This window comes from Anomaloglossus baeobatrachus, chromosome 4 (assembly GCF_048569485.1).
Source record: "Anomaloglossus baeobatrachus isolate aAnoBae1 chromosome 4, aAnoBae1.hap1, whole genome shotgun sequence".
In the NCBI taxonomy this organism is placed as follows: Eukaryota; Metazoa; Chordata; class Amphibia; order Anura; family Aromobatidae; genus Anomaloglossus; species Anomaloglossus baeobatrachus.
Genome location: NC_134356.1, coordinates 16,542,727 through 16,563,317, shown reverse-complemented (window position 1 = coordinate 16,563,317; position 20,591 = coordinate 16,542,727). Strand labels below are relative to the sequence as shown.

Genomic DNA, 20,591 nt, shown 5'->3' with positions numbered 1-20,591 from the left:
GTACAGTATATACTTTTAAGCTGTTCCTGCTTCATAAAGTATATGTGTGTGATGCCCCTAGACCACTGTATTCAGGTCGTCACAGGGTTCTGCGCGCTCTTTCTCCTTAGTGCGCTATTCAAATCCCTCATGGTTCTGGGTCTCCATCTTACTGTGCTGTCTCCAACAGCAAATCAAATCCTAAGAAGACCCTGCACCACACCCACCAGACACACCAGTGGGTGGCTTAAACATAATAGGGTCGCCCACCTAGGGGTCAGGAAGGGGAGGTGAGGAGTGAAGAGTGGAATGAAAAAGTGGAGTAGTACAGTGGAGGAGGCTGGGAGTAGTGGCTCCCAGGAGAAGCTGTCTAGGTTGCAAGCGGTGGTCTGGACCAAGAGGAGTCGGACCCCCGGTCGCAGGGGATTGAGGCAAGATGCCTAGACCTGTCAAAGAGGATGGTCAGCAGCCTGCTCCTATCACTGACCCGGGACTGAAGGTACGGCGGGGTACACGGACCCTAGGTCGGGGAGAAGCTTCAGGCAACCCGACAGTTAACCTGCGGAGAGCGGAGCCTTTATGGACTGTTCCCACTAGGTCCAGAATCGGGGCACTAGCGCAACGAGGGGGATAGGGCCTTCCATACAAGCAGCCCACTGAAATCCCAAGCGTGAGCCATGAGAGCAGTCTCCCACACTTAGTCACAGTGGGGAGCAGGGCCCGGCATGTTCCAGACTACTGGGCCACTACGGTGAATTTAAACTTTGTGGCAGGAGGCAGGTCACGGATCACCAGGCAGCACTGCGGGGGACGGGACCCGGACGAGCTCCCCGAGAGAGGCAGCGGCACCAGGGACTTGGATTACCCGGTTGTCAGCATCTGTTTATTGGCTGAGTGAGTACCTGAGTGATTTCCACTTAACGGCACCCAGTAGCCTCATCCAGAGTTCTGGGGCCTACCCCTACCCGTGGAGGGTAATGACACCTTGTTGCCCCACTCCATCACCCTGGGTACTCCCAACGGCAGCAGCGGTACTCCCAGTTACCGCACACCACGGGTGGCGTCATGAACTACAACTCCTCTGTAAATATCCCCTTTTTACTTTAGAGTGTGGCCACTAAGCCCCCGGGTCCGGAGACCCTCGAGCCACGAACTGACACTATCCCGGATCCGAGCGGTTCGACCCACTGCTGGGGCGGCACACGTGACTCATGAAGCCGGTGTATGAAGAAAGCTCAGTAACTGCTGCCGCTTCACTACTTAAGCCTCACTCCGGCATTTTTGTTATTGCACCTCTGGACTGGTGCTTTAAATCTAAGTCCCCTGACGCCGTCTGATACTCACCTTCCGGTGCCTTCACCTATGTTCAGCAGTGCTCCAGTCTCCGGGGATTTGTGACCTGCTGGCAGCGCGGGTGTTTTTTGGAGGTCACCAAGCAATGGATCTCCATGGGAGCCTTGTTCTGGCTCTCATAAGATGCATTGCGCTCTTGTGATGTAACTTCTGGCTTCCAACCAGTTACATGTCATGTGCACACGAAGGCGCCGCGGGATCGGAATGGTGCCTAAGTGGTGAAGATGCCAGAAGGTGAGTTCATGACCGGGGGCCACGCCATCGCTGAAAAAACAAACTAATGCAGGCGTGGTGCCAGGGCCGGCGTCAGCACCCGGCAAACCCGGGCAAATGCTGGGGCCCTGGAGAGCCCACTCGGCCTCGTCAGTTCTTCTGTCCCTTGGCCGGGGCCCACTTGCCTTTACAGTTCTGCTGCCCCGGCCGAGTTCCGGGGACCGCAATCCTCGGCAGCAATCTGCGGCGCCGTCACTTTAAGGTGCGCAGACATCCTGGTTTGAACTTCATCTGTGGGCGAAGGTACCGCCTTCTCAGTCCCACAGATGAAGGAGGCGAGCTTCTGTCCGGCGCTGTGTGGGCCCCCTCTCCACCGTGACCTAATCGGGTAAGTGCAGATTGTGTGTGTGTTTGTCTGTATGTAGCAATGTTGTGTGTGTCTGTATGCAGCAGACTTGTGTGTGTGTCTGTATGCAGCAGACTTGTGTGTGTTTGTCTGTATGTAGCAGAGTTGTGTGTGTTTGTCTGTATGTAGCAGTGTGTGTGTGTGTTTGTCTGTATGTAGCAGTGTGTGTGTGTGTGTGTGTGTGTGTGTAAGTGTATATGACTGTATAGATTTGTCTGTTTATATGTATTTTTGTGAGTTTGTCTTTAAATATGTATATGTACGTGTTCGTATCGGTGTCTGTGTGTGGATGGGGCCCGCTGGGACTCTTCCGCGCGGGGCCCACAAGAACCTGGAGCCGGTCCTGTGTGGTGCTTTTATGTCTAGGGTTAGGGTTTCCCGCTCTGTGTGATCCGCGGGGTCAGGCGGAGGTCTCTGCTGTGCGGGAAGATCTGATCGTAATTACACCGCCACATACAGTATACTCAGCGCTGTGCAGGGGTATACAGCGCTATATGGAGGGTGAGCGGCGCTCTGGGGTAATACAGCCATGAGGATTATACAGAATATTATATTCACAAAGGATCGGACCAAGTCACTCAGTAAAATACGAAATCCCGGGATAAATACGAGAAATTCCCGCAATTCCCGGCTCCTCTGATCTCACTCAGGTCCAAGGATCAACCGAGAACAGAAAAGCTGAACCCTGTGGATGCGGCCGGGAGCGACTGTCTGCAGCGCCGGGAGCGACTGTCTGCAGCGGCCGATGGCGAATACAGGCGAGAAACGGATGTAACACAAGTGCTGTATACTGACAGGTCAGGGGTATATAGCGCTATATGGGAGGCGGGGATCGGGTATAAGCGAGCAGTGAGAGCGAGTCACAACCCAGATCATAAACCCAGTGCAACTTATTATACCCACTGAGCCAACTTAATACACAGCACTAAATCCACTGCCGGGTGCGGCTCATCCTCATCCCCCCTATTATAGAAACTCCACCAAGTAACATCTGCAGAGATCACAGCAGAGATGAGGGGCGCCAGCTCCTGTGAGGACGGGGCCAGCTCCTGTGAGGACGGGGCCAGCTCCTGTGAGGACGGGGCCAGCTCCTGTGAGGACGGGGCCAGCTCCTGTGAGGACGGGGCCAGCTCCTGTGAGGACGGGGCCAGCGCCTGTGAGGACGGGGCCAGCGCCTGTGAGGACGGGGTCAGCTCCTGTGAGGACGGGGTCAGCTCCTGTGAGGACGGGGCCAGCTCCTGTGAGGACGGGGCCAGCTCCTGTGAGGACGGGGCCAGCTCCTGTGAGGACGGGGCCAGCTCCTGTGAGGACGGGGCCAGCTCCTGTGAGGACGGGGCCAGCTCCTGTGAGGACGGGGCCAGCTCCTGTGAGGACGGGGCCAGCTCCTGTGAGGACGGGGCCAGCTCCTGTGAGGACGGGGCCAGCTCCTGTGAGGACGGGGTGGTGGCTCTTAGAAGAGCCTTTGTGTTGTGGAGGATGCGGGGTCAGCGGCGTCACTTGCCCTTCTTGCTGCTCTCCGTCTTCTTGGGCAGCAGCACGGCCTGGATGTTGGGCAGGACGCCTCCCTGGGCGATGGTCACCCCACCCAGCAGCCTGTTCAGCTCCTCGTCATTGCGCACGGCCAGCTGCAGGTGCCGGGGGATGATGCGGGTCTTCTTGTTGTCCCGGGCGGCATTGCCGGCCAATTCCAGGATCTCAGCGGTCAGATACTCCAGCACAGCGGCCAGATAGACCGGAGCGCCGGCGCCCACCCTCTCGGCGTAGTTGCCCTTGCGGAGAAGCCTGTGCACACGCCCGACCGGGAACTGCAGTCCTGCCCGGGATGAGCGGGTCTTGGCCTTAGCTCGGGTCTTCCCTCCTTGTTTGCCGCGTCCTGACATCACTGCGTTGCGTTTTCTGATATCAGCAGGTAAAGAACTGTAATGTGAGGATTGTGCCGGCTCCGGAGTATTTTATAAGCTATTGCTCCGCCCTCCTCTCCTGTCATTGACTGAATCTGAAGTCACCCATGGAAATGAGACTTGTGCATCCACCAATGAGCTGCAGAGGGCAGAGAGCCAACGTCACACTGGTCACATGCCTTTGTCACCCAATAGAACAGCGATGTGACAGCAGTGTCATTTGCATGGCCGGGCTATAAATACGGCCGCTCTGGGAGGAGCAGATCATTATTCTCTCTCCAGTGAAGAGATCTTTCTGCTCTCATCATGCCTGATCCCGCCAAGTCCGCCCCAGCGCCCAAGAAGGGCTCCAAGAAAGCCGTGACCAAGACTCAGAAGAAGGACGGCAAGAAGCGGAGGAGGAGCCGGAAGGAGAGCTATGCCATCTACGTGTACAAGGTGCTGAAGCAGGTGCACCCCGACACCGGCATCTCCTCCAAGGCCATGGGCATCATGAACTGCTTCGTCGGTGACATCTTCGAGCGCATCGCAGGGGAAGCCTCCCGCCTGGCGCACTACAACAAGCGCCACACCATCACCTCCCGGGAGATCCAGACCGCCGTGCGCCTGCTGCTGCCCGGAGAGCTGGCCAAGCACGCCGTGTCCGAGGGCACCAAGGCCGTCACCAAGTACACCAGCGCCAAGTGATCACCACCGCTGCCCCACACCACAAAGGCTCTTCTAAGAGCCGCCACATTGTCTAATCTGAGCTTTATACTGGATGGTCTCAGTTTCTGGCTGTGGCAGTGATTGGAGTAGATCTGCTGCGATGGTCGCTACAAATGAGATTTGTGGCTGGAGGATTTCGGTAATGATCGTGTGTATATGGGGGGATGGAGCTGCCCGGTAGTGACTAGGGAAGAATATGGAGGTATACTGCACTGGGGGATATATAGCAATGTACGGGAGGATACAGCGCTATATGGAGCTATGCGGTATCTTCCCGCAAAGGAGATATGTACAGATCTGTAATGCAGCACATGGGGAGTGCGGGGGGATGAGGCTGCTCCGTGCAGTGACATAATCTATTACTGCTTTATCTGGGGCTGTGATTTGCAGTCACTGATCTGATATCGGCTGCTACACGGTAATATGGAAATATAAAGCGCTATATGGCTGTACACGGCAGTATATCAGAATTATGAATCACTATGGAGAGATACAGCCCTACATGGATAAATACAACAGACTAATGAGGGGACATCTGGAAACTTTGTATGATCCGCATTGTATGATCCGCATGCTATCAGATCGAGGGACTTTCTTCTCTTCTTTTTTTATTCTATATTAGAAAAGTTTCTGATCCCTGTGGGATTATTATGTACTTTACTATGACCTGGTGATATGTAAATTTGAGAAGTACTAAATTGCATATTATATACTGTATATGGAATAAGAATATTACAGGGCCTATATTTATGGGTGCTGTGTATGGTTACCGTTGCCTATACTATAGACTGCTTTGTTGTCCCGGCCACCCTTCCCCAGTTCTGGAGGGTTACATTTTGCAGCCTTTTTCCTTACTATGCCCATTGTCATGTTTTTTTTATTGAGTAACTAATAAAATGGAATTTTTATGGATTAATCAGCATCATTAGTATTCCTGTGGGGATGCAAGTGGTTTAATGAGGGGACATGGCACAATGGTATCAGGCGGTGAGGAACCAGAGTCCAGCTCCCCAGTAATGCCTGAGTGCAGCCATGTGCGGAGCACGGATAGTTACTGCCGGGACTAACTGCAAAGAGGAGAATCAGCTCCATGGAGAGAAAGATATTTATTATTGCACGTACAAAAAAAAATCCATATCGGCAATGTCTACACTGAAGCGTTTCTGGTGCATCAATCAAATTTAGTCATGATATTTAAAATGGCGTCAGAGGTCAATATAAATAGTGACTAACTGAGCTCCAGTTATCTCATGTAAATCACCACAAAGAGGTGATATCCAGCATTATACGGGACTATACAATACTATATGGCAGTGTACAGCACTAATATGGGGCTTTATGGCACTATATGGTGGTTTTATCGCAGTATATGAAGATATTCACAATAATATTGGAATATACAGAGCTATAGAGAGTTTACTGGAATGAAGGTTATGTCTATATTTAACATTAACGCTGTAGAAGAGGGAAAATAACCAGACAATGAGCTGGAAATTCAAAATTCCCAACAGTTTTGTGCTCAGCCAATCAGAAGAGGAGGGGCAGAGCAAAAGACTTAAATTTTCCGCCCCGGCACGCGTCATCTCTCCTGTTCTCTTTCTGGTCCTCCTTCGCTCTATATAAAGGAGGACTGTGCGCTCGTCAGTCATAGTTTTCTGTTAACTTCGTGGAAGATGTCTGGACGCGGCAAAGGAGGGAAAGGTCTGGGGAAGGGCGGCGCCAAGCGGCACAGGAAGGTTCTCCGGGACAACATCCAGGGCATCACCAAGCCCGCCATCCGCCGTCTCGCCCGCAGAGGAGGCGTCAAGCGCATCTCCGGCCTCATCTATGAGGAGACTCGCGGCGTCCTGAAAGTCTTCCTGGAGAACGTGATCCGTGACGCCGTCACCTACACCGAGCACGCCAAGAGGAAGACCGTCACCGCCATGGACGTGGTGTACGCGCTCAAGCGCCAGGGCCGCACTCTCTACGGCTTCGGGGGTTAATTCTGCTCTATCCTAACACAACACAAAGGCTCTTGTCAGAGCCGCCCACATCTTCCGAGGAGAAGCTACAGCTCCTGCTGCGGGGGGAGGGGCTGCGCTCGATCACATCTGTTCTGGAAATTGGTGGGAACGCCGCCATTACTAAAGGGTTAAAATTGAGAGACTTAGAATAAACATGTTGGCGGAGCCAGACTCGTGCTGATTGGCTGAGCACTGAATATGAGAATCCTGCACAATGGCTGCTAATTTCTTTCTCTCCCGCGTTGTATGGCGGGAGATCTCGTGTGGCTGGGGGTGAATGTCTGATTGATAGGGTATATTCAGCACTATATGGCATTACAGTGTATTTTTTATGAATATTCAGTGTTTGGTGGGTGAACATTTTATTGCTTGAAGGTTTACTGCATTTTCTGTGGGATACAGCATATGAGTATTATACAGGGCTATATGAAGGGTATACAAGACTAGAAAGCACATGATGCATGTAAAGCTCTATATGGCAGGAAGGGTGAAGGAGATGCAGCGCCATATGGTGCACATACAACAATGTGGGCGTTTATAGCAGTGTATGGAGGTATAAAGCTCACTAGTAAGGGCTCTAATAGGGTTACGTGCAGCATGGAGGCTCAGTGGTTAGCACTGCAGTCTTGTTGTGGCTCGGTGGTTAGCACCGTAGTCTTGCAGCTCTGGGGTCCTGGTTTCAAATCCCACAAAGGACAACATCTGCATGGAGTCTGTATGTTCTCCCAGTGTTTCTGTGCGTTTCCCCGGTTCTTCCCACTCTATATCTGATGGGGAATATATATATAAATATTGAGCCCCACTTGTGGCCGTGATGGTCACATCTCTAAAGCTGTCAAATTAATAGAGCTATATAAGTGAGTAAAATAAGCTGCATCGAGGATTTACAGCACTTTGTAGAAATACAGCAGAGTACGGCGGCTACACTACGGCGGCTACACAGGGAGCCGGGAATACATGAGTGTATACAGCACAGAATATAAGGAGCACCAGAGAGTAATCTGCGCCATCTGGAGAGTATATTGTGCTGTATACCTGTACATTGTATTCCTCAGCATTGAGCGGGGACATGCGCAGACATCACAAAGTAACACCATCAGGTACAGGCGGAGCGAGGATCCTATAAGGAGATGGGGTCGCAATAGACAGAACGTGCTGTATAATGAAGGTTATAAATATATTGTATTTATTATCGTCACTTACTGCTGTAGATTCTTACATTGTACTGCATGGGGTCTGTGTCTGCATAAGTAATTATTGGGATCGACATCCATTGCCTATTGGTCGCTGGGGCTGCTTTGTGCAGCGCTATTGGCTGTGTTCGGCCGTGGTTACTGTTTCCTCATTGCTCCGCTTTCATAGGCCGCAGTCTCCTTCATATGTCATGGATCGGAGGCTGATTGGTGGACTGAAGGGAGGCAGCAGGAGCCGCTCCCCGCTGTAGCTATCATGTCGCCTACTATTGTTACATGCATCATATGTAACATCATGTAACTAGACAAGCTGCCACATACCCCTGATGAATCTGGGCAGCAATCAGGAATTCAGATAAAACGCGTAGAGCGCGTACACGATAGAGAGCACAGGCACTAGAGACAAAATGATCTACCGCTCAGTACATTGCACAGGGCTTATTAGCAGTAGAGATGCGTGGAATCGTCACCTTCCAGCTCCCGGACACCTCCACGTGGTCTGACATCACTGCCTGAGTATAGTAGAAATGTTCACTCTTCTGGCTGGAGGTGCATACTATACCAGGAATACTTTATGCACTTACTGAAAAGGCTCCTCTAACGCTATCTACTCTCACTTTTAGGCACTGAGAATGGGATGTATAGCCTGCTTTTTTTGCGACTGGTATCATTAGTCTTCTTAGCCACTTATTAGAATGTTATAATAGCCACTTGCGGATTTCATAAATAAGATAATTGAGTATCTATAGGGGAGACTTTAGTCAATATTTCTAATATGAAGTTATCCCTTCTCATATCTATTGATCTATCAGCATTATATGATCTGTTCAGTTATTAGTCTCCTATAATAGATGAATCAGCGCCATATTCATTCAGTCTGCTCTGGTTGTAAATAATGGCAGATAATAAAGCCCTTGTAATATGTATTGTGGATGGAGAGATCATATTTAGGCAGACTGATGGAGATTGCTCATTTATCCTCCTCTTCTTCATCATCATCCTCCTCTCTTGCACTTTTCAGGCTCAGCAGGGACCTTTTTTTGCACTTTCTAGTTTGCCTTTGGACCGATACAGCGCCGTATCCTTGTACGTCTTCAGTTTGGGAGTTTTCTTCTCTTAAGGCGCCTTGTTCCTTGATGAAATGTTATTCAACATCTCTCCTCATTTCTTTGACTCGTCCCCAATGGTCAGACCTGGCTGCTGCCCTGTGATTTCAGGACGGATGTCAGAGCAAAACAAGAAGAAAACAGAGGGAGCATTTGGGTCTTTAAACTTCTTTCCTGTTTTTCCTTTGGTGGCATGTAAGCTTTCATTTCACTTTCATAACGAAACTTTCCCTTCTCTGTAGCAAACATAGTCTTCCCCTGTTCCCAGCAATTACTGGGAAATTCTGCAAAGTTCACAGATACATCAGGATGATTTTCCTTCTGCTCTTCTCTGCAAGTCTGTACAAAGTAGACATAGGAGGACACTATACTGTAAACACTGCTGTATATACTGTATGTATATACTGTACATACTGCTGCATATATTGTACACAGTGCTAAATATAGTGTACATACTGCTGTATACACTATACCCTGTACAGACTGCAGACCCTCAGATATCATTGTGGACACTTACAAGGCTATTGATCAGTGCTGAATATATTGTACATACTATTGTATACATTATACACTGTAGATACTGTACACCATGTTCTCTTATTATGGACGCTTATAAGGCTGTTGATCAGTGCTGACTATAATGTATACACAACTATATACACTAGACAGTGCTGTATATATTGTATACACTATACCCTGTATACACTGTACACGCTGCTATTATTATGGACACTTATAATGCTGTTGATCAGTGCTGTGCTGATTGTGCAGTATATACAGCGGTGCTCTGTGTGTGGATTCTGCATTTTGTGTCTCCGCTTCTTCCTCAGTATTTCACCTGTTGCACAATAGTTGGTGTCAGATGCGTGAATTCACATTTCTGTGATCACACGGGGAGTTTTCTGCTTTCTGATGGGGAGTGAGTCGCTTTGTGAACTCATCGCCCGATCACAGCTCTTCCCTCCATTACAGGCCTCAGATAAAAGCTTCACAGAGGATAAGACACAATCTTGTGCCGGAGATCGCACTCATCCTCCTCCGGGTGTGATCCACTAATGTGGAGACGTGTCCTCCCCCCAATATTCTGCACACACGGGATAGATTTATATTCCAGCTCCGGGAGGTGCAGGCAGCGGAGGCCATCGCCTGTGTTACGCTTCTGGGCTCTCAGCAGCTCCAGGTCGCCCCCACATCGTACAATCCGCTTCCTGCACGATATATATTGTAGTGAAGATCCCTGTGGTGGTGACAAGAGCCGGGAATAGGAGGACGAGCTCCCGCAGCAGGTTTATCTTCCCGGACACTCAGTGATGAGCAGATCCGGAGGACGGCGGCGCTGATCCCGGGATCCTCTGCGCTCTTTCCCGGCATCTCTGGCAGTGACGGCCACACACGCTCCGCGGAGATGATGGCGGAGGAGAAGTGATGGCGGAAGCTCCTCACCCGTCCGGCTGTAGCCGATAATATAGAGCTTTTATCCCGGGCAGGAAAGCACAAGGGGAGAGCGGAGCTTCACTGGGCTCAGCTGGGAGAAGGCGGGGCCTGTGCTGAGTGGCAGCCAATAGAAGCTCAGGACAGTGCAGCTCAGCAGCCAATCAGTGCGCAGTAAGACTGTATATATAACAAGCGCCTCCCGCTCCGGCCTCAGTGGTTTTCTCTCAGAAGATTTCTGTGCTTATTTCCCGCTCACACGATGGCAGAGACCGCACCGGCCGCCGCTCCTCCTCCCGCCGAACCGGCCGCCAAATCTATGAAGGCGCCGAAGAAATCCGGGACTGCCAAGAAAAGCAGCAAATCCTCCGGTCCCAGCGCCTCCGAGCTGATCATGAAAGCCGTGTCCGCCTCCAAGGAGCGCAGTGGGGTGTCTCTGGCCGCCCTGAAGAAGGTTCTGTCTGCCGGAGGATACGATGTGGAGAAGAATAACAGCCGCCTGAAGCTGGCCATCAAGGCTCTGGTCACCAAGGGCTCCCTGCTCCAGGTGAAGGGCAGCGGCGCCTCCGGGTCCTTCAAGCTGAACAAGAAGCAGGAGACGAAGGACAAAGCGGCCAAGAAGAAGCCCGCAGCTGCGGCCAAGCCTAAGAAGCCGGCAGCCAAGAAAGCGGCCAAATCTCCGAAGAAGCCCAAGAAGGCTCCGGCCGCGGCCAAGAAGAGCCCGAAAAAGTCTAAGAAGCCCGCAGCAGCCGCCAAGAAAGCGGCAAAGAGCCCCAAGAAGCCGAAGGCCGCTCCAAAGCCCAAGAAGGTGACGAAGAGTCCGGCTAAGAAGGCGGCAAAACCCAAAGCTGCCAAGAGCCCGGCTAAGAAGGCGACTAAAGCCAAGAAATAAGCGGAGCCGCTCTGTCCTCCTACCACAAAGGCTCTTCTCAGAGCCACCACCTTGTCCTGCAGAGCTGTATGATCAGTGTCACCACCTTGTCCTGCAGAGCTGTATGATCAGTGTCACCACCTTGTCCTGCAGAGCTGTATGATCAGTGTCACCACCTTGTCCTGCAGAGCTGTATGATCAGTGTCACCACCTTGTCCTGCAGAGCTGTATGATCAGTGCCGCCACCTTGTCCTGCAGAGCTGTACGATCAGTGCCACCACCTTGTCCTGCAGAGCTGTATGATCAGTGCCACCACCTTGTCCTGCAGAGCTGTATGATCAGTGCCACCACCTTGTCCTGCAGAGCTGCATGATCAGTGCCACCACCTTGTCCTGCAGAGCTGTATGATCAGTGCCACCACCTTGTCCTGCAGAGCTGCATGATCAGTGCCACCACCTTGTCCTGCAGAGCTGTATGATCAGTGTCACCACCTTGTCCTGCAGAGCTGTATGATCAGTGTCACCACCTTGTCCTGCAGAGCTGTATGATCAGTGTCTACACTTTGTCGTTTCCCTGTGATCAGTGACTGTGTACAGTTTTGCGCGGTGATGTCATATACAGGGGGCGGTAGATGCCGGGAGCAGAGTTCTCGGGGATGTAGTGATTATGCGGGAGCTGCACTGTAGAGCGCTGTGTGCGGGGAGATGGAGCTGCAGTTACATCGGTGTCGTTTGCTCCAGATCCGCGTGCAGCCTGGATGTGACTTGGAGGAGACAGGCGGGACTACGGGGGATGAAAGCGGGGTTAGTTGGGGGTGTGGAGCTTCTTCAGAAAAAATGATTGGTCAGAGATATTGGATTTTTATTAACTACATGATTTCTTTTTTTGGTAAGAGACCAGAGGGCGTGTTTCTCACAGACCAATGAGGACGCGCACAGGAGGATAAATACTCTGCTCCCGCCGCTCCTCGCATCACTTCTGTTCTCTTCTATACAGAGCTATGGCCAGAACTAAGCAGACCGCCCGTAAATCCACCGGAGGGAAAGCTCCCCGCAAGCAGCTGGCCACTAAGGCCGCCAGGAAGAGCGCTCCCGCCACCGGCGGAGTGAAGAAGCCGCATCGCTACCGGCCGGGGACAGTCGCTCTCCGGGAGATCCGCCGCTACCAGAAATCCACCGAGCTGCTGATCCGGAAGCTTCCCTTCCAGCGCCTGGTGAGAGAGATCGCCCAGGACTTCAAGACCGATCTGCGCTTCCAGAGCTCGGCCGTCATGGCCCTGCAGGAGGCCAGCGAGGCTTATCTGGTGGGGCTGTTCGAGGACACCAACCTGTGCGCCATCCACGCCAAGAGGGTCACCATCATGCCCAAAGACATCCAGCTGGCCCGCCGCATCCGCGGGGAGAGGGCGTAGATCTGTCCCGCACCCCCGAGCACAACACAAAGGCTCTTTTCAGAGCCACCACATCCTCCCTCAGACGAGCTGATTCCTGGCCTCTGATTCTCCTCATTCCCCGCAGTGTCCGGGGCGCGGTCTCTACATGTGACGGGCGGCGCTGCGGAGTCTCCTGTTTGTTGCTTTTTTTCTTTGCTCTGTCAGCACAAGCCGCAGCGTCCGCCTGTATCTGGATTATAGCACCGGTGTGGTTTCTTACCATCTGTCCTATTACTTGGAACGACTCATTGTGCGGTGCCCCCTTTTAATGTGGTGGTGGGTGAGGAGGAGGGGGGGGGGGGGGGTTGGAGCTTTTTTTTTCATGCCCATAAGCTCCATTGTCCTCTCACCCTAGACCGCTCTATTCTAACACAGGCTTTTCTCAGAGCCGCCACTTATCCTGGATCCGGTGTCTGATGTCGAAGCTGTGAACAGAACAGGAGCCAGTGGTAACGATTTTAGCAAGACTGATCTAGGCTACAGGAGGCCGATCTTATCACACAGACAGGTTAGGGGCATGAACCACACACAAACTCTCTCTCACACACATGAGCTTTGTCTGTCTACTGTGCAATTTCAGTTTTATTAATATTATTATTACTATTATATTTGTATTTGATGTGTGGTATAGTGTTACTACCTTCTTTTCCAGCATCAGGGGCTATTTAGAGCCAGTGTGAGAGCAGGAGCCTCCTGGAGCTGTAGAGGATCACTCTCTGTCTCCTCACACTGCTGTTTAGTTCATAATGAACTAATCTCTGTCAGGATGGTGAACTACCGTAGGTCACTCTGAAGATTAGTTCATTTTGAACTCACTCACGAACTACCCATCACTATTTAGCACAGGAAGTGGTCATGTTTGCTGGAGCTGAATGTAAACAAAGAGCTGCAGAGAATAAAGGGTGAATTCAAGAGGAACAAAAGTTAGAAAACAAAAAATAACAATGTAGGGGTGTTTTACATGACAATACAGCACAGATTAACCTAACAAAAAAAATTTGAGTTGATGTCGAACAACTCCTTTAAGGCACCAGAAGGTGAGTATCAGACGGGGTCAGGGGACTTAGATTTAAAGCTAAAGGATTAGTTCATTTTGATCTACTCACTCACGAATTACCCATCACTAGTGTACAGTACTATATTGGGATATATAGCAGTGTATGGACGTATACAGTACTATGAGGCTATAAAGCTGTATACAGTACTATATGGAATTATTATATATCCGTATGTTGGGGTTTACTAGAAAAAAACCAGACAATGAGCCGGAGATTTGTCATTAACAGTTCTGCGCTCAGCCAATCAGCAGAGGAGGGGCGGAGCTGATAATGTAAATTTATTTACATCCCCTACACCCGGAGTCGCATCATCTGTTGTTTTCTTTCCACAATTGCTCTATGTAATAACACTGCACTCGTCATACAGACAGAGGCGCTCGGTCACTGCAGTCTGTGCTGCTCTAGCCGCTTCAGCCCATGGGCACTTTCCGCTTTTGCGTTTTTGTTTTTTGCTCCCCTTCTTCCGAGAGCCGTAACTTTTTTTTATTTTTCCATCAATCTTGCCATGTAAGGGCTTGTTTTTTGCGGGACGAGTTGCACTTTTAAATGAAACCATAAGTTTTACCATATAGTGTACTGGAAAACGGCAAAACAATTCTAAGTGCAGAAAAATTGCAAAAAAAGTTATATTGTACAATCGTTTTTGGGATATTTTATTCACTGTTCACTATATGGTAAAACTGATGTATCTATGTGATGCCTCAGGTCAGTGCGAGTTTGTAGACACCAAACATGTATAGGTTTACTTGTGTCTAAGGGGTTAAAACAAATTCCCAAGCTTGTCCTAAAAAAGTGGCGCACGTTTTGCGCCATTTTCCAAAACCCATTGCGTTCTCATTTTTCGGGATCTGAGGCTCAGTGACGGCTTATTTTTTGCGTCTCGACCTGACATTTTTAACGGTACCATTTTTGCGCAGATGCTACATATTGATCGCCTGTTAGACTAAGTTCACATTTTCGTTGTTTTGCATCAGTCACATGCGTTGCTTGACGCATGTGACTGATGCGTTGCACAACTCCGTTGTGTGCGGGGGGCGGAGCTGAGGACGTCAGTGCCGTGGTCTGCATGGCTGGGGACATGTGAGTGTGTGTGTGTATACATGCGGAGTGCGTGAGGGGGCGGAGCCGAGCGGGGCCATGGAGCTGAGGACGTCAGTGCCGCGGGGACTGCAGGGCTGGGGGCAAGTGTGAGTGTGTGTGTGTGAGTGTACACATGCGGAGTGCGGGAGGGGGCGGAGCCGAGTGGTGAAGTGTCGGCCTCCTTGCACACTGTATCCAGGGTAAATATCGGGTAACTAAAAGCAAAGCACTTTATGCTTGGTTACCCGATATTTATCTTGGATACCAGCATACACCGCGAGCTCCCTGCACCCATAACCACTGTAAATATCGGGTAACTAACCAAAGCGCATTGCTTGGTTACCCGATGTTTATTCTGGTTACGGATGCAGGGAGCCAGAGAGAGCATGCGCAGCAAAATCCTACAGATAGCGCTGCTCAAAAAAAACGTTACATGCTGCATTGCTCCCGCCCTGCGGTCAGTTAAAAGACGACTGACCGCGATGCAGCGGATACAACGCAGCATCATCAGTCGCAATCCGTCACTAATAGAAGTCTATGGGGAAAAACAGGATTCCTGCAAAATATTTTGCAGGATACCGTAATTCCTCAAGGCGACGGATTGTGACTGATGCAAAACAGCGGAAATGTGAACTTAGCCATATTGCATTTTGCGCAAAATTTGCGGCGAACAAAAAATGTAATTTTGGCGTTTGGAATTTTTTTGCCGCTACGCCATTTACTGATCAGATTAATTGATTTTATATATTGATAGATCGGGCATTTCTGAACGCGGCGATACCAAATATGTGTATATTTTTTTATTATTTTAACCCTTTAATTTTCAATGGGGGGAAAGGGGGGTGATTTGAACTTTTAGGTTTTGTTTTTTTTTTTAAACTTTTTTTTTTTACTTTTTTTTTTATTTTACTAGTCCCCATAGGGGGCTATAGCGATCAGCAATCTGATCGCTCTGCCCTATCTGCAGATCACAGCTACAGAGCTGAGAACTGCAGATTTGGTGCTTTACTTTCAATGCCGGCTGTATTCCGGCATTGAGAGGAAGTGAGTCATGTTAGCTACAGGCGTCATCACATGACCCTGTGCTACCATGGCAACCACCGAAATCGTACAAAATAACGCAATCCGTTATAGGTTTTTTTCCTTGACTTTGCACATCTGGGCATGCACAGTTGTGTAAAGACGGATGTGTTAACGGAATCCGTCAAATGACAGATTCTAGCGGTATCCGCCACCATAGGCGTCCATTATAAAAACAATGGACGCCAACGGATTCCTGCAGGTTGCATTTTTTTGACACTCCACCAAGCGCAGAAAAAGGCTACATGCAGCGTTCCATCCGCCCAACGGTCACTGACGATCAGTGTCAAAACAACTGATGCGGGGCGGACACAATGCAAGGCCAACCGTTGCTATCCGTAGCTAATAAAAGTCTATGAGGAGTCAAACGGTTTCCTGCAACGGTTACCGTAATTCCTCAAGGCTGCGGATAGCAACGTAGCAACGGAAGTCGTCCAACGCAAGTGTGAAAGTAGCCTAACACAGCGTCTGTGGGAGGAGCTGGAGCAATACTGAGTGCTGATTGGCTGAGCGCTGAAAAAAATCCCGCCCTATGGCTGAGAGTTTCCGCTCTTTGTTGTCGGTAACACGCGGTGATTCGGGTGATCTTCTCAGGCAAGGAGTGATTAATATGGTCACACTATATTGCTGTATACAGCGCTGTATGGACTCTTCATAATTATACTAATACTGGACTGTTTGGAGTAACACTGAATATTACTGTGCCACTTAATTCACAACATTAACATCAGCCAACTGCTCACCCACACGACGCCGTACACACAGTCCGCTATCTGCCCTGTACAGGGAAAGCCGGGATTCAGCCGTGAAGAGAAAACTCCAACCTGATAGACGCCATCTAATGTGAGGATTCATCCATTGACTTCAGTAACAACAATGATGTGCAGTCAGGTGGAGGGAGGAGACCCTGATGAGGACGATGATCTTCAGTCAGGTGGAGGGAGGAGACCCTGATGAGGACGATGATCTTCAGTCAGGTGGAGGGAGGAGACCCTGATGAGGACGATGATCTGCAGTCAGGTGGAGGGAGGAGACCCTGATGAGGACGATGATCTGCAGCCAGGTGGAGAGAGGAGACCCTGATGAGGACGATGATCTGCAGTCAGGTGGAGGGAGGAGACCCTGATGAGGACGATGATCTGCAGTCAGGTGGAGGGAGGATACCCTGATGAGGACGATGATCTGCAGTCAGGTGGAGGGAGGAGACCCTGATGAGGACGATGATCTGCAGTCAGGTGGAGAGAGGAGACCCTGATGAGGGCGATGATCTGCAGTCAGGTGGAGGGAGGAGACCCTGATGAGGACGATGATCTGCAGTCAGGTGGAGAGAGGAGACCCTGATGAGGACGATGATCTGCAGTCAGGTGGAGAGAGGAGACCCTGATGAGGGCGATGATCTGCAGTCAGGTGGAGGGAGGAGACCCTGATGAGGACGATGATCTGCAGTCAGGTGGAGGGAGGAGACCCTGATGAGGACGATGATCTGCAGTCAGGTGGAGGGAGGAGACCCTGATGAGGACGATGATCTGCAGTCAGGTGGAGGGAGGGGACCCTGATGAGGACGATGATCTGCAGTCAGGTGGAGGGAGGAGATCCTGATGAGGGCGATGATCTTCAGTCAGGTGGAGGGAGGAGATCCTGATGAGGACGATGATCTGCAGTCAAGTGGAGGGAGGAGACCCTGATGAGGGCGATGATCTGCAGTCAGGTGGAGGGAGGAGATCCTGATGAGGACGATGATCTGCAGTCAGGTGGAGGGAGGAGACCCTGATGAGGACGATGATCTGCAGTCAGGTGGAGGGAGGGGACCCTGATGAGGACGATGATCTGCAGTCAGGTGGAGGGAGGAGATCCTGATGAGGGCGATGATCTGCAGTCAGGTGGAGGGAGGAAATAAGGAATAACGTTTGAATCTTCATTCTATGTCTGAACTGGGTGCAAAAACCTAAAAAAAACCACCCCGTTTGTGAACCCTCCCCAACCACACCTATTGCCAATCCATATCATACGCATATATAGCCTGGGTCTCAGCTTCCCATACACGGTAAGTCTTTTAACTGCATGAGAGGACACACACAAGCTAGGGACCCCAACGTAGAGAAATACTTTGGCGTAGTGTTGGGGCTCTATTGCATTGATCAATTCAGTAGCTAAATTTCTCTTTATTCATATGTTCATGGCAGTAATGCAGGTTCCATCTTTCCCATTTCATTCTTACATATAGCTATTGAATTTTTCAAGTCAGTATTCACACATCAGTTTCTGCTATTACATGTATTCCCCTTGCATAGTCACTGGTGTGCATACCTTATCTCCATAAGGTGGATGGAGGAGATCCTGATGAGGACGATGATCTGCAGATGAGCTTCTCTGAGAGGGATTTCAAAAGATTGTGCAGAAATTCTTTGTTTATGCACCGATTGTTGTAGCTGGTGATGGGAGAACAGGCTCACCACTATTCAAACTTGTTCAAATATCCTTGGAGCGCGGGCGCCATGTTACAGTTCTGCTCCGAGATCCCCAGATATTTCCTATCCTGGTCCCCATATCTGTTCCATCCTTGTATTCCTATGTCTTGTCTTCTGTTCCCCATATGTTTTCCATACTGGTCCTGATATGTTTTACTGGTGACCATTTGTCTCCCATCCAATTCCCCATATGTGTTCCATCTTTGTACTCATAATTCATCCTGGTCCCCCTATGTTTCCTATTCTGGTCACCATATGCCTTACTTCCTGGTCCCCATTTGTCTGCCATTCATGTCCCTATATACATTCCTTGCTGGTCACCATACCTGCTGGATTCTGGTTCACACATGTCTTTCATTCCGTTCCACATGGGTGTTTAATCCTGGTCCCCAACTGTCATCCTTGTTCCTTCCTGGTCCCCATTTGTCTTAGATCCTTGTCCTCATGTCTCCCATCCTTTACCACATATGTGTTCCATTCAGATGTTCATGTGTCTACCTTCCTGGTCCTTATTTCTCATTCTGATTTAATCCTGGTCCTATATGTGTTAGATTCTGGTCACCATGAGGCATTCTCATCCCACCGGCATCCAAATTCCCAATATATGTTCCATTCTGGTCCCCATGTGTCTTACTGGTTTCATCCTAGTTTCTATATGTGTAAATTCTGGTCCCCATGTGAGGAATTTTGTGAGGACTATGGCATTCATACATGCCAGTCACCTGCCACTTCTCATACTTACACATATCCTGTAGCAAGAAGATATCACCCAGATCTGGGGACCAAATGGCAGATGACAAGAGCCAATTTAAAATGTGTATGTTCTCCCCGTGTTTGTGGATTTCCTCCGGGTTCTCCTGTTTCTTCCCACACTCCAGAGACATACACTTATAGGGAATTTAGATTGTGAGCCCTAATAGGGACAATGATGATCAGTGGCGTAACTAGAGTTTGATGAGCCCCGGTGCAAAGTTCAGACCTGCCATTCCCCTCCCCCCCCTCCACGTACACTGACACTTGGGGTATGGGATAATGACACTGACACGACATGGGAATGCTGAGTGACGAGAAAAGATGTATAGCAGAGCATGGGAAAGCTGGGTGCTGAGGGAAAGAGCCTTTTTCCCTCAGCACAAAACATTTCCATCCCCTGCTTGTATCTTTGTCCCCCCTTGCACCCTTGCATATAGTTCTCCAAATACTATAATGGCCCCCACACAGTCTTCCATATAGTATAAAGGCTCCAACATAACCCTTCATATATTATAATGCACCCCCATAGTCCTCCATATATTATAATGCACCCCCATAGTCCTCCATGTATAAAGTAGCCCTCCAATTATTATAATGCAGTTCTCATACTTCTTCATATATTATTTTTCACCACATAGGCCTCCATGTTTTATAATGCTCCCCCATAGTCCATGTATAAGGTTAGCTCCATAGTCCTCCATGTATAAAGAAGCCCTCTAATTATTATAATTAATTTCTCATAATTCTCCATATATTATAATTTAACCCATAGTTCTCCATATATTATACTGCACCACATAGGCCTCAATGTTTTATAATGCACCCCCATAGTCCATGTATAATGTAGCCCCCATAGTCCTTTATGTATTATAACTAGGGATGATCGAATACCTCAAATATTCCGCTCTGCCCATATTCGACGAATAGGTTTCCGCTATTCGATTATTTGAGAATATTTGATGTGCAATGTAAGTCTGTGGGAAAACCCGAATAGTTGCCGAATAGCAACTATTCAGACTTCCTATAGACTTACGAAAAAATAAGGAAAACTGAGTTTCATATGGCCGAACATAATATTGAAAAAATGGCTAGTACACCCAAGTATATAAATAAATATTTATTACAAAAAGGTCACATACAGATGGGGGTACTGTTGTAGAAACTGGATTTATAAAAGTGTATAACAGTGAGAGGTTACCGAACTAACAGAGATCACCCTTCCAGGGACCTGAACAGCATATATCAACAGTATATATAGGCAGACATAGTGCACAGTCTACAGGATAAAGTATCATGGTGAAGCCCACCATACATGTCACACAAGAGAACCCATAGGCTGTGCATAAATTAAAGCAATTGCTTACCCATAGTAAATGCCTATATAATAGCCGTGTCAGAGGTCCGGTAAAGAAGAGGCGGGGAAGCCCCGACGCGTTTCGCTTGTAGTGCTTCCTCGGGGGGCGATGTGACCCAGCATGGTGTGCCCCATGTATATATACCCACCATAATTACCTCATAATAGCCGCCGTTTAGACGCCACATGCGCTGTGGCA

At 49.5% G+C, this 20,591-nt stretch overlaps 5 protein-coding genes and 1 pseudogene across 5 annotated transcripts; 4 read left to right on the top strand and 2 right to left on the bottom strand.

The window, feature by feature from the left end:
• Positions 1 to 3,444: 3,444 nt before the first annotated feature.
• On the bottom strand, positions 3,445 to 3,831 carry LOC142301011 (histone H2A type 1). Its single transcript, XM_075342031.1, has one exon. The coding sequence runs from the start codon at positions 3,829 to 3,831 to the stop codon at positions 3,445 to 3,447; it is 387 nt and encodes a 128-aa protein (XP_075198146.1).
• Positions 3,832 to 4,145: 314 nt separating this feature from the next.
• Positions 4,146 to 4,539, top strand: LOC142301010 (histone H2B 1.1-like). The gene has a single exon (XM_075342030.1). It carries the CDS (start codon positions 4,159 to 4,161, stop codon positions 4,537 to 4,539), a length of 381 nt encoding a protein of 126 aa, XP_075198145.1. The 5' UTR covers positions 4,146 to 4,158.
• A 1,663-nt stretch (positions 4,540 to 6,202) lies between these two features.
• LOC142301009 (histone H4) lies at positions 6,203 to 6,567 on the top strand. Its single transcript, XM_075342029.1, has one exon. The coding sequence runs from the start codon at positions 6,234 to 6,236 to the stop codon at positions 6,543 to 6,545; it is 312 nt and encodes a 103-aa protein (XP_075198144.1). The 5' UTR covers positions 6,203 to 6,233; the 3' UTR covers positions 6,546 to 6,567.
• Positions 6,568 to 8,729: 2,162 nt separating this feature from the next.
• LOC142302237 (high mobility group protein B1 pseudogene) lies at positions 8,730 to 9,369 on the bottom strand (annotated as a pseudogene).
• Positions 9,370 to 10,558: 1,189 nt separating this feature from the next.
• LOC142301007 (histone H1.01-like) lies at positions 10,559 to 11,188 on the top strand. The gene has a single exon (XM_075342028.1). It carries the CDS (start codon positions 10,559 to 10,561, stop codon positions 11,186 to 11,188), a length of 630 nt encoding a protein of 209 aa, XP_075198143.1.
• Positions 11,189 to 12,161: 973 nt separating this feature from the next.
• On the top strand, positions 12,162 to 12,578 carry LOC142301006 (histone H3). The gene has a single exon (XM_075342027.1). The coding sequence runs from the start codon at positions 12,168 to 12,170 to the stop codon at positions 12,576 to 12,578; it is 411 nt and encodes a 136-aa protein (XP_075198142.1). The 5' UTR covers positions 12,162 to 12,167.
• Positions 12,579 to 20,591: the final 8,013 nt, after the last annotated feature.

Bases quoted from the DNA above. Each gene is read 5' to 3' on its own strand.
- LOC142301007 (XM_075342028.1), top strand. From the start codon at position 10,559: ATGGCAGAGACCGCACCGGCCGCCGCTCCTCCTCCCGCCGAACCGGCC.
- LOC142301010 (XM_075342030.1), top strand. From the start codon at position 4,159: ATGCCTGATCCCGCCAAGTCCGCCCCAGCGCCCAAGAAGGGCTCCAAG.
- LOC142301009 (XM_075342029.1), top strand. From the start codon at position 6,234: ATGTCTGGACGCGGCAAAGGAGGGAAAGGTCTGGGGAAGGGCGGCGCC.
- LOC142301011 (XM_075342031.1), bottom strand. From the start codon at position 3,831: ATGTCAGGACGCGGCAAACAAGGAGGGAAGACCCGAGCTAAGGCCAAG.
- LOC142301006 (XM_075342027.1), top strand. From the start codon at position 12,168: ATGGCCAGAACTAAGCAGACCGCCCGTAAATCCACCGGAGGGAAAGCT.